The following is a 12,146-nucleotide window of genomic DNA, read 5'->3' on the forward strand; positions in this document are numbered from 1 at the left end:
GGGAGAATTGAGAAGAAGCTGGAAAGACTAGTCTTCCTCACAGCAAAAGATGATGGGGTTGGAGCCCCAAAAATTAAAGGGGAGAATGAAGATATAGAAAATAAAAATAAGACAATAAATGAATTTATTAATGGAGCAAATGTAGGTGAAAATGGAAAGAAGGGAATGCAGAAAAGGGAATTCCATGAATTAGAGCTCCACCCCAGATTCCAGGACACAGAAGAGAAAAAAATACTAATGATGATAGACATAAGAAGAGAATTTTTTTCAGAAGCAAGATTGACAAAGACAAGTTAAATTTAGTAGCAACTGGTGGGCAAGGAGATTATCTGAGAGACCCTTCAAGGAACAAAGTGCGGAGAGAAGCCTATAAAAACCTTATAAAGGAGATAAAAAGAAGACTGACTCCACAATTGGCAAGAGAGATAAGACTGTTTTATTACTGGAAAGAGACAGGTTGACAATGAAAGTTGGTAATAAAAAATAGTTTTTTTTTTATTATTGGTGATTATTAAGTAGGAATTTTGTAACTCCTAGATTGTTTTAGATTATTAAATGTTTACTCGCTAACAATTAATTAACTATAAATAATAATAATGAAATGATAATGGATACAGCATAATGATATATACATGTATTGACAATTTAGTAAAAGAAATTTGGATATAAATTATAAATTGTGACTTGGGAAAAAGACCTATAAATTTTATTAACAAATTTTCATTTAGATCTTGTTATAAAGGTGTAAGGTTTTTTTGGGGGGAGGGGCTGATGAGAGGAGATGGGACATAAATAGCAAATGATTTTCAGCCAATTATAATAACAACAAGGAAATGTTAATGGACATTGTTTAACAATATATACATGCTATGGTATTGGCTAAAGTAACTTGGATATAAATTTTAGTCAGTGAGTTGGAAAAAAGGAGGGAAAGGCTTAGAAACTTTATTAATTGACTTTTACTTAAAAGATGCTGTAAAGTGTAATGTTATTGGAGGATTTTTTGAAATAGCTAATGAATGCCATTATGTGGTTGTTTCTTTAAGTATGAATGATTTGAGGTAAAAGCATGTTCAAATAATTGTAGTCAAATGAGAATTATGGTACATTGATAGAAAGATATACAAAGATTTTTGACTTAAAGTGTATAATATAATATGAACTATAAGTAATGACTGTGGAAGAAATGCACGAAAGTTATCTTTTAACGATTGACATGCTTTCTACAAGATGTAATGAAGGATGATTCTTTTTTTGAGTTTTTGTTCAATTAAAATAAAAAAAATTCAAAAAAAAAATCTAGTTAACTAATAGTCAATACTAAATTGGTGCTAGACAGGAATTAACTGAATTCGAGGTGGGGGGATGGCAAAGTAATGATTCCAGACTACTCCCTTAATTCCACCTTCTGGCTTTGCCTCTTCTCCTATATCTTGTCATATAAAAAACTCTGTGTAACACAAGAATATGAAACTCAAATGAAATTTTGCAACCATGACTTGTCAATTATTTATTTGATTAGATTTCTATACTGAAAGAAGAAAATGGTAAAAAAGATAACAAAATAAAACAAACAGATAGTCAATTACAGGAATCAAGACTGTTAATACTTGAATGCGAAGAAGTAAGAAGTAAGTATTTTTATTGTTATCCTAGTTATCCTCCTTTTTTGTTTCTCTGTATAAGTGTGTATGTATATATGTGTATGTGTGTATTCATTTGATTTATCTCATCCATTTCCCTTTTTTCTGTTTCTTTTTCATTCTGCTGCTTCCTCCTTCACCTCATTTCTCAGCCAATGTATAATTATGTTTTCTCCAAGCACTGGGACAAACAAACACATTTTCAGAGTATTGCACCATTTCCCCTGTATTAGAACCTAAGAAAAATTCCAAGGATGAAAATCCAAAAGGGGGAAAAGCATGGGAAACTCTGAAAAATATGATCATAAAATCCCAGTCCAGCACAATACCACTGAAAAAGAAAAACAAGAAATCCAAGAAGAAACCCGCATGGTTTCACAAAGATCTCTGAGAATCGAAAACGCAAAAAGGATAAGTACAAAGAATGGAAAGAGGGACATATAATTAAGGCAGAGTATCGTGACAGACTTAAACAATGAGCCCTATCCAATAAAATGAAATTTAATATGGAGAAAAATGAGGTTTTACACTTAGGCAGGGAAAACCAAAGGTACAAGAACAGATTTGTGAAACCTGGTTCAAAAACAATAACTGAGAAGGACTTTGGAGTCTTAGTGGATGATCACTTAAATATGTACTAGCAGGGTGTGGCGGCAGCCAAAAAAGCTAATATAATCCTTGGTTGTATAAACAGAGGTACAGAATCAAAATCATGTGAAGTATTTCTCCTGCTTTATAAAGCCTTAGTAAGGCCACACTTGGCTTTACTAAGTTTTAGTCACCACATTACAAAAAAGACGTTGAGACTGGAAAAAGTGCAAACAAGAACAATTAAGATGATTAAAGGCCTGGAAACGGGGGAGAAATGTTACTGGTTTGGACTGGTTCACCCCCGCCCCCCCCAAAATAGTAAAAAAAATGCTCGGCTATGACGCACGATTTATATTAGCTAGAATCGTCGGATTTCCGGCTTTCTAGCTAATCTAAATCACATGGCACAGCAGATTCCCACCCCTCCTGTTTTACTTACCTTGGCAGGCGCACTAGATAGCAACTCCGCCCACCTAGCAGGACCTTCTGTTTTTGATGCTCTGCGCATGCACGGAAGATCCTCATGCATGGAGGTGGTGCATGCTCACATTTGCAAAGCGGTAGTGAAGATAAGTTGATTTCACCCCTGCCTGGAGACAAACATGAAGAATGGTTGCAGGATTTGGATTTGACTAGTTTAGAGAAAAGAAGAAATGGCATTGGTATCTTACCTGATACACCTCTTTGAATAAGGGGGAGATAGCATCCGTGCATAGGTTGACACTGTCTGTGCTCTGATTGGACTGAGTCTGATTACTAATTAATTAACCACTGTATAACCCGCCTCCATGAATGGTACCACCCAGTTTTCCAGCGAAGAGAAAAAAAGACAGACTCCTCATGTTATTCCAACAAATTCAAGTTTAGTGATTCCAAGAAGAAAAAAATAAATAAATCAAAGGCTCAGTACAAACATCTGAAATGAGAATAAGAATAAAACCAGTCCTGGAAAGACAAAGAACAATCAAAGGAAGGATCGGGGCTGGATGCTATCTCCCCCTTATTAGAAGAGGCGTATCAGGTAAGATACCAACGCCCTTTCTCAATAAGGGTGGAGATAGCATCCATGCATGGGACATACCCAAGCCGTACATTCTCAAGGGTGGGCAATAGACTGTTCCGAGACTGACACAACTGACCGAACGGCCTGCAGTACTCTCCTTTCAAAAGCAGCATCGGCCGAAGCGAACTTGTCAAGTTTGTAATTATGAACGAAGGGGGATGGGAAAGCCCACATAGCCACCCTACAAATCTCTTCCAGAGAGCCCTGTGTCATCCATGCCGTTGTGGCCACACTCCTCATAGAGTGGGCCGTCACCCCTCCTGGCTGTGGTTCCTGGTGCGAGTCTTACGCTGCTGTAATGCAACACCTGACCCACCTTCCAGTGGTCTCTATTGAGGCCCTTCTGCCCCAGGGAAGATGTCTGGAATGAAAGAAAAAGAGCCTCAGAACGCCTGTGACCTGCCATGCGATCAATGTAAATCCTTAGCACCTGGCACACATCCAACTTGTGCCAGCGATGCTCCAACTCTTGACTGGGAGAGGGGCAAAAATTTGGTAGCACCACTTCCTCGTACGGTGAAACCAGGACCCCACCTTTGGTATAATGGAAGGGTCCAGTCTGAGGACCACCCTATCCTCATGGAACCTGCAGAGGTCCTCCTGCACAGATAAGGCATGTAGCTCAGATATACGTCGTGCAGAGGTCACAGCCACCAGTAAGGCTACCTTCCAGGTAAGCATTTGTAAGGACACTTCCCTAAGTGGTTCAAATAGCGAATCAATCAAGGCCTCCAGGACCTTGATCAGATCCCAGTTCGGGTATCTATGCACCGCTGGGGACTTGAGATTGACCGCCCTGTTCAAAAAACCCCTTAGGTTGGGATGATGTGTTAACGACTGACCCCGCATCCCAGGTAAATACACTACCAAGGACAGCTACCTGTCTCCTAAGAGTGTTGGGGGACAGCCCCTTTTTCAAGCTGTCCTGTAGAAATTCCAGGACCTGAGGAATGATAGACTGGACTGGTGACACACGCTTGGCCACACACCAACGGGAATTTTTTTTCCAGGTGGCATTATAAATGCGGACTGTAGATTGTCTCCTTGAGGCCTCTATGGTGGAAATGACCCTATCCGAGATATTGTCCTTCCCCAGCGTGAGCCGTTCAATCGCCATACAGTCAGTTGGAACCATTGAGGATCTGGGTGTTCCAAGGACCCCTGGGTGAGGACAACCCTATCTGGCGGGATCTTCCAAGGCTTCTTTATTGACAGTGACTGCAGATCCGCGAACCAAGGGCGGCGTGGCCAGTGAGGCGCCAGAAGGATGACCTCCGCTCCCACGCCGATGATCCTGCGGATGACTCTGGGGAGAAGAGGAATCGGGGGAAAGCATAAAGTAGACCCCTGGGCCAGGAGCAGCGAAGGGCATCCACTGCTTCCGCTCCCGGTGTGTTGAACCGTGAGAAAAACCTCAGCAGCTGGGCGTTGTCCGCGGTGGCAAAAAGGTTGATGATTGGGAAACCGAAACGTTGCACTATCTCCTGAAAAAGACGGGTGCAGGCGCCATTCGGCTTGGTCAACCCTAGTTCTACTTAGCCAATTAGCAGTGACATTAGTGATGCCCATATATGCTCTGCGGAGATGGACCAGAGATTCTTCTCCGCCTAGGAAAATAAGAGATTCGCTTCTGCCATGAGGTCGCCTGATCTAGTACCCCCTCTCCACCCAGCCTGTTAATGTGGGCCTTGGCCGCCATATTATCAGTAAGAACAAGTACGTGCTGCCCGGAGATGGATTCCTGAAAACTCAACAGGGCTAGTCTTATAGCCCGTAGCTCCAACCAGTTAATGCTTTTCTCCGCCTCTTCCCCTGACCATTGGCCTTGAGCCATTCGCGTCCCCATACGGGCCCACCAACTGTACAAACTGGCATCAGTAGTGACTGTCACTCTATTGACCGCCCTAAAATGGCATCCCTTCTCTACGGGCGGAGACCTCCACCAGCAGAGAGACTGGCGAACCCCCTTGGGTAATGTTATCCTGGCTAAGGAGACACTGCGGTTAACTTTGTGGTAGGGGAGGAGGAACCATTGCAACTCCCTTGTGTGCAACCTAGTCCAGGGCACTACGGAAATAGTAGAAACCATTTTCCCCCAACAACTTGGATAGAGAAGCCAGGGACACCCTGTGACTACGTAGCACCTCTGTCACAATATGCCTAAGGCTGTTGAGATGGTCCTCAGAAAGGAAAACCTGACCCGCCACTGTATCTATCCAAGCACCCAAATGTAAAATATGAGTAGTGGGTGTAAAATGGCTTTTGGCTTCATTGAGGGAGAACCCATGCTCCCTCAAGACACCCAATGTGAGGTGAAGGTCTGCCACAGTCCTGTCCCTGGAACTTGATTGAAGTAATATATCATCCAGATAGAGTTGCATCCTGATAGGGATCGAACGTAGATGGGCCACCAAAACTGCCAGAACCTTGGTGAAAATCCAGGGTGCACAGGAAAGGCTGAAGGGCAACACCCTGAACTGGTGGTGATGTGACATGTAACAGAAATGCAAGAACTGTCGATATTCCCTCTGGATAGGCACGTGTAGGTAAGCCTCCATGAGGTCAGTCAAGGTCAGAAAATTGCTTTCACGAATACCCGCCAGGATAGTGACCAAGGAATGAATCTTAAAACATCCGTATTTGACAAACTTGTTTAATCGTTTCAAATCAAGGATGGCCCTCCACCCTCCAGAAGCCTTAGATATAGAACAGAACAGAATAGAAACCACAGCCACTTGAGCAGCTGGCACATCCTGTATAGCCCTAATCTCAAGCAAATGCTGTATAGCGGACTGCATAAGGGATCTCCTCTGGGGTTTGTTAGAAATTGGGCAACAAAGAAAAACCTTTGGGGGTGTGGAAACAAACTCCAAGGCCAGACCGAACCTGACCGTGGCCCTAACCCAGGCATCAGTAGTTGTGGTCTCCCATTGGTCAGCGAAAAAAACGCAACCTGCCTCCAATGGGCAACTGTTCTTGAGAAGGATTAAGGTTTGCAGTAGTATCAGTTACTGCCTCCCCGAAAGGGGCGCTTAGACTGGTTACCCCTCTGCTGCCGATACTGTTGTTGTTGAGACCGCTGAAAGAACCCCCCTGTGGGCGATACCCCAAGGGAGAGTACTCCTGCTGCCTGTTGGGACCCCCATACTCTTGATTACGAAAGGGTTGCCTTCTAGGGTAAGGGGCTGGTCGCATGAACCCTTTCTTTGGATTAGAGGGGAGGATTTTATGTTTATCCTTACCCTCAATCAACAGGGGAGTGAGTGACTCCCCAAACAGCGTGCCCCCCGTATAAGGCTCAAAAGTCAAGCGCCACTTATGTTTGACCTCTGTCTGCCACTGTCGCAGACACAAAAGCCTGCGTGATGCCACTGATGATCCCATTGCCCTGGAGGCGAACAGTGAACTGTACAGGAGCTATAATTTTATTCAAGTCTTGATAGGCCCTTAAATCCCTGACCGGGATCCACGCATGCAACTGCTGTAGCCAGCTAAGGCTGGAAAGGGAGAAGGATGCCGCTGTCGAGGCCCGGACCGCCCAGGCATTTGCCTGGTGGCCCCGCTGGATGACCTGGTCAGCCCATCTATCCTGCGGTTTGAGGATGTCCTCCTGCGTCCCTGGCATTGTGGTGTTGGTATATAGGGCTGCGATGGGTGGGTCATCGCCGGCCATGACAGCGCCTTCTTGAGGTCATCAGCCACATTATAGAAACGTTTGTCGTTGGTCGACGGGCCGGCCCTGATGTAGGCTTGAACCACTGACGTTGAACATTGTTGACCAACAGTCGCGGTGCTAGAATGGCGTTGGCTTCCAATTTGTGTTCCGTGAACCAAACACTGGTTGACTGAGGCTGAGATGTTGTCTCCTTCACAGCTTTGGCTCCCCGTTCTGAGGTCTCCTTGGCCTTGCAAAATAAAGGCGTGAATAGGTTAGACGGAAAAAGGCCTGTGTAGGAGGGCTTATCGGTAGTGGTCCCCTCCTCGTCTGACAGATCGACATCCCTGATCTCGCCCTCTTCCGAGGTGGAGGGGCAGCAGTCGGGTTCAGGTGGCAGAGAAGAGTAAGTACTGGGAGCAGCGCCCGGGCAGCGCCCCAAGGGCCTGCAGTTTGTGAGGCCAAAGCCTTCTCCTTTAAGGCAGTTGCAATCCCCTGTTTTATAGCCTCTGCTATAATGTCCTGACAATTAAGAGGCATGGCATGCATGGCCGGGGGGGGCACACAGGAGGGGCATGGGAGGCTCCCCCAGATGAGCCCAGCAGCAATTGGGGTGAAGGTAGCGTCCGTGTTCCTGCTCTGGCCATGAGAACCAGAAGTGCCCCCAAACCCCGATGTGTTAATTGGTAACATTGGACTAAATGGGCCCTGAGCCAGATCAAGTTGCAGTGGGGGCAATGGGCTTGGCTGTGTTGGTGCCCGCGGTTTCTTGTCAGCGGTGTTGAGAGGAACCCAATGAATCCAAATGCTTACTTTTGGAAGAGGTCTTAGATGCCTTTTTTGTCTTTGAACTTTTGCTGTCAGAAGAGGAGCCTTTGTGGGAGGGTTTAGCCTGTGATGAGGCTGGCCCAGTGGGGGGGGAGGAAAGAGGAGTCCCTGCCACAGTCAGGAATCCAGGTTCTGTCTTTGCTACCTCCCTGCCAGTGCTGGAGGATGATTCGGGCATGCTGCTGTCGGCCATGTCACCAGGGTGAGGTAATATGGCTCCGACAGTCTCAGATAACACCCGGGCTTCACCCTCTTCCAAAATGGCATTTGTGCCTTTTTCTGGTTAGGCCTAGACCCTCCGACACGGCACTAGCCCCTTGAGAGGCCTCACACTCCTCCCTGCAATCCATGGCTTGCCAAGCCTTCCCGCAAGCTCCATGGCTCCTGCCTTCATCGCACTGCCGTGTTAAACAGAAGCCGGTCTTGTGCGTATCTCTGGAGTTGATCTGGCAATTTGTGCGCCGCCCAGCCACTGCGTGTCTCAGGCTCTCCCCCTGCTCACGCGGCTATCAAGGGCACGAGGAATCAAGAGGCTGAAAGTCCGCACTATTTGCCCCATCCGTTGCTCCGCGCATCTCTTTTAGAAATCACAGGTGAGGCAAGCACACTCTGAGGTGTGCAGGGAGCAGGCGTGAGGCCTGCAGGCCGCAGCCCTTTAGCTGAAGGGTCAGAAGGCCTGGCGGAGGAGCAGGGAAGTACAGCAATTTCAGAGGTATGAATCAATATAGCTGAAATTATGATAATAGTGACCAAATCAGGTAGAAGATACAAAGCATAACACGACTGTCCCAGAGTGGACTGAGTCGGAAAACTGGATGGTACTCAGAGGTGGGTTGTATAGTGGTTAATTAATTAGTAATCAGACTCAGTCCAATCAGAGCACGGATAGTGTGAACCCATGCATGGATGCTATTATTGAGAACTAGGGGGGACATGATAGCAGTATTCTAGTATTCAAGAGGTTGTCACAGTGAGGTGGGGGTCAATTTATTTTCCAAAGCACCAGAGAGTAGGACAAGAAACAATGGATAGAAACTAATCAAGGGAAAAAGGAACCTAAAATTAAGGAGAAGTTCCTAACAGAACAATTAACTAGTGGAACAGCTTGCCTTCAGAACTAGGTGCTTTATCACTGGAGGTTTTAAAAAAGAGACTGGACAGTCACTTGTCTGAAATTTCATAGGGTCTCTTACTTAAGTAGGGGGTTGGACTAAAAGCCCTCCAAGGTCCCGTCCAGCTCTGTTCTGATTGATTGATTGGTTATATCTGAATCGCTTAATACATTTTAGTAAAAGCAGTTTCTTTGCACTGCAAATCTAGCACTCGGTTTCGGTCGGACTTGGACTCCATCTCTGCAGATCCAGCCGAGACACAGGGGGAGAGCTTGGCAGACCATCTCTGGGTTGAGTTTCAGGATGTTGCCTCTGGGGATGTGGACAAGGCCATACGAGCTGTGAGTGCCTCCACCTGTATACTGGACCCGTGTCCCTCCTGGCTGGTTGCCAACAGCAGTGAGGTGACACGAGGCTGGATCCAGGCGGTTGTAACCGCCTCCCTTTGGGAGGGGCACTTCCCCGCCGCACTTAAAGCGGCGGTGGTGAGACCCCTCCTGAAGAAACCATCTTTGGATCCAGCCGTTCTTAACAATTACCGTCCAGTCTCCAACCTCCCCTTTCTTGGGAAGTTGTTGAGAAGGTGGTGGCCTTCCAGCTCCAACGGACCTTGGAGGAAGCAAGTTATCTTGACCCCTTCCAGTCCGGCTTCAGACCTGGTTACAGCACAGAAACCGCTTTGGTCGCATTGACCGATGATCTCTGGAGAGCCAGGGATGGAGGCCATGCGTCCATCCTGGTTCTCCTTGACCTCTCGGCGGCTTTCGATACCATCGACCATGGTATCCTTCTGCGACGACTGCGGGAGGTGGAAGTGGGAGGCACTGTTTTGCGGTGGTTCTCCTCCTACCTCTCGGACAGGTCGCAGTCGGTGTTGGTTGGGGGGGCAGAGATCGTCCCTGAGGCCCCTAACTTGTGGGGTGCCGCAGGGTTCGGTCTTATCCCCCCTACTATTTAACATATACATGAAACCGCTGGGCCAGATCATTCGGAGGCACGGGATAAAATGCCATCAATACGCGGACGATACGCAGTTGTATCTGTCCGCCCCCTGCCAACTCAATGAAGCGGTGGACGTGATGAACCAGGGTCTTGAGGCCGTTAAGAACTGGATGAGAGCTAACAAACTGGTACTCAACCCGGACAAGACCGAATGGCTGTTGTGTTTCCCTCCCAATAATTTGGCCAGTGTTCCATCGCTCAGGCTGGGGGGTCAAATTCTACACCCCTCAGATAGGGTTCGCAACTTGGGAGTCCTCCTGGACCCACAGCTGACTTTTGACCACCATCTGTCGGCTGTGACCAGGGGGGCATTTACCCAGGTTCGCCTGGTACGCCAGTTGCGACCCTACCTGAACCGGGAGGCTCTCACAACAGTCACTCGAGCCCTTGTGATCTCTAGGCTGGAATACTGCAATGTGCTCTACATGGGGCTGCCCTTGAAGAGCATCTGGCGACTTCAGCTAGTCCAGAATGCGGCCACGCGAGTGATAGTGGGCGCACCTCGGTACGCCCACATAACACCCATCCTCCGCGAGCTGCGCTGGCTACCTGTTGATCTCCGGGTGCGCTTCAAGGTGCTACTTACCATTCATAAAGCCCTCCATGGTAGTGGATCTGAGTACTTGAGAGACCGCCTTCTGCCGATTACCTCCCTTCGTCCCATCAGATCGCACAGAGTGGGCCTCCTCCGAGTTCCATCCGCCAGTCAGTGCCGACTGGCGACTACGCATAGGAGAGCCTTCTCAGTAGCAGCTCCGACCCTTGGAACGATCTCCCTGTAGAGATTCGCACCCTCACCACAGTCCAGAGCTTCCGCACAGCCCTTAAGATCTGGCTATCCCGTCAGGCCTGGGGATAAGATCTTCATACACCCCACCCGAATGTTGAATGAATGTTGTGTTTTATTGCTATTTTTGTACCCACATATTATTTTACGTTCTGTCTCGCACTCCCTTCCCATGAGTTGTAAGCCGCCCTGAGTCCCCTCAGGGAAAAGGGCGGCCTATAAGTGACAATAAATACAAATACAAATACAAATACACTCTATAATGATAACAGAAATCTTAGTAATGATAGCAGTTTTAGAGCGGTATAAGTATTTTTTCCTGACTTGTTTTTTAAGCTCAGATGAGGAAGAATCTGGAATAAAACAATGTTTATTTTTAAACCTACTTTTCTGCAGAGCTACATATGTACTTCCCAAAGTTTTAAATAAATTCTTGAATTCATTAGATTCCTGCACTTAATAACTATTGTATAGATCGGAAGCCATTTTGTATCTTTTTCTTCTTTCATGCTCCTCTATACCTCTCTATTAGTTTGTATGTGTATGTATAATTAATTTATTAGATTCTTATTAGATTCTTTTCACTTCTAAAATACTCAGTGGATTTTACTGGTGTTTCAACTACCAGTGTAAAACAATACATATTGGACATCTGCAAAAATACAGAATTATATTTATTAATTATAAGAAAGTAAAAGGCAGCTTGAAATATGCACATAATCAAAAAGGGTTATAATATGTGTGTTTGTGTTTTATTTTTATAATTATATTGTACACTGAAGATGGCACTTAATTTCATTGTACGAGGTGCAATCACAATAAACTAAAGAAAATTAACCTAAAGAATATAATGTTTTGTTTTATTTTTCTCACTCTACTTGGTTTTTCTAGTTTTTCTTTTTGTTGATACTTCTATTTTATCTTTAGCTTGGAATAATCAGTTGGGTGGAATAAGAAAGCAGTTGTCATTGACAACTAAATCTAATGGTGCTGACTCTTCATCATTGATGATCTACTGTCCACAAGGGGGCAGTAAGGTGTAGAGAAAGAATTAAAGATTTATTCTGTATGTTCCCTTTGTCTTTAACATAGTTCTAAAAGATTACTCTGAAATAACTTTGTTCCCTGGCACAAATGCATAGAACTTAAACCCTGCCTCATTTATTTTAAGTTATATTCCTGCTTACATGCGCATATAGTTCAGCTTCTAAAAGTCACTTCAGTGGCTTTATCAACCTCTATTTTCAATTACTTTTCTCACTTTCGTTGCTACCTACACATCACAATATTTCTTTGCATTATAATGATATAACCTCCTCTCCTTCCCCTCCCCATTCCACCTCCCCTCCTAAGTCCAAGCAGCAGTATCCTAGACTGCATATATCCTTTGTTTAAAGAATGCTGTAAATCTTTAAATTTTGCCAAGGAAGCAACAAAAAGCTACAGACTGAACATTGCTTACCAC

The 12,146-nt window shown here is 45.6% G+C and overlaps 1 protein-coding gene across 1 annotated transcript in view; it reads left to right on the top strand.

The window, feature by feature from the left end:
* The window catches only part of LOC106539284 (synaptonemal complex protein 1), a 42,695-nt gene that overhangs the window by 16,837 nt on the left and 13,712 nt on the right, over positions 1-12,146 (top strand). The window contains exons 11-12 of the mRNA XM_087720854.1: positions 1,523-1,631; positions 11,609-11,713. Coding sequence (XP_087576980.1) covers positions 1,523-1,631; positions 11,609-11,713 — 214 coding nt within the window. The remainder of the gene's footprint in view (positions 1-1,522; positions 1,632-11,608; positions 11,714-12,146) is intronic.

The sequence above is a fragment of the Thamnophis sirtalis genome, unplaced genomic scaffold (assembly GCF_051295495.1).
Source record: "Thamnophis sirtalis isolate CommonGarterSnake01/CBP01778 unplaced genomic scaffold, rThaSir2_p1.2 scaffold_7, whole genome shotgun sequence".
Classification (NCBI taxonomy): domain Eukaryota; kingdom Metazoa; phylum Chordata; class Lepidosauria; order Squamata; family Natricidae; genus Thamnophis; species Thamnophis sirtalis.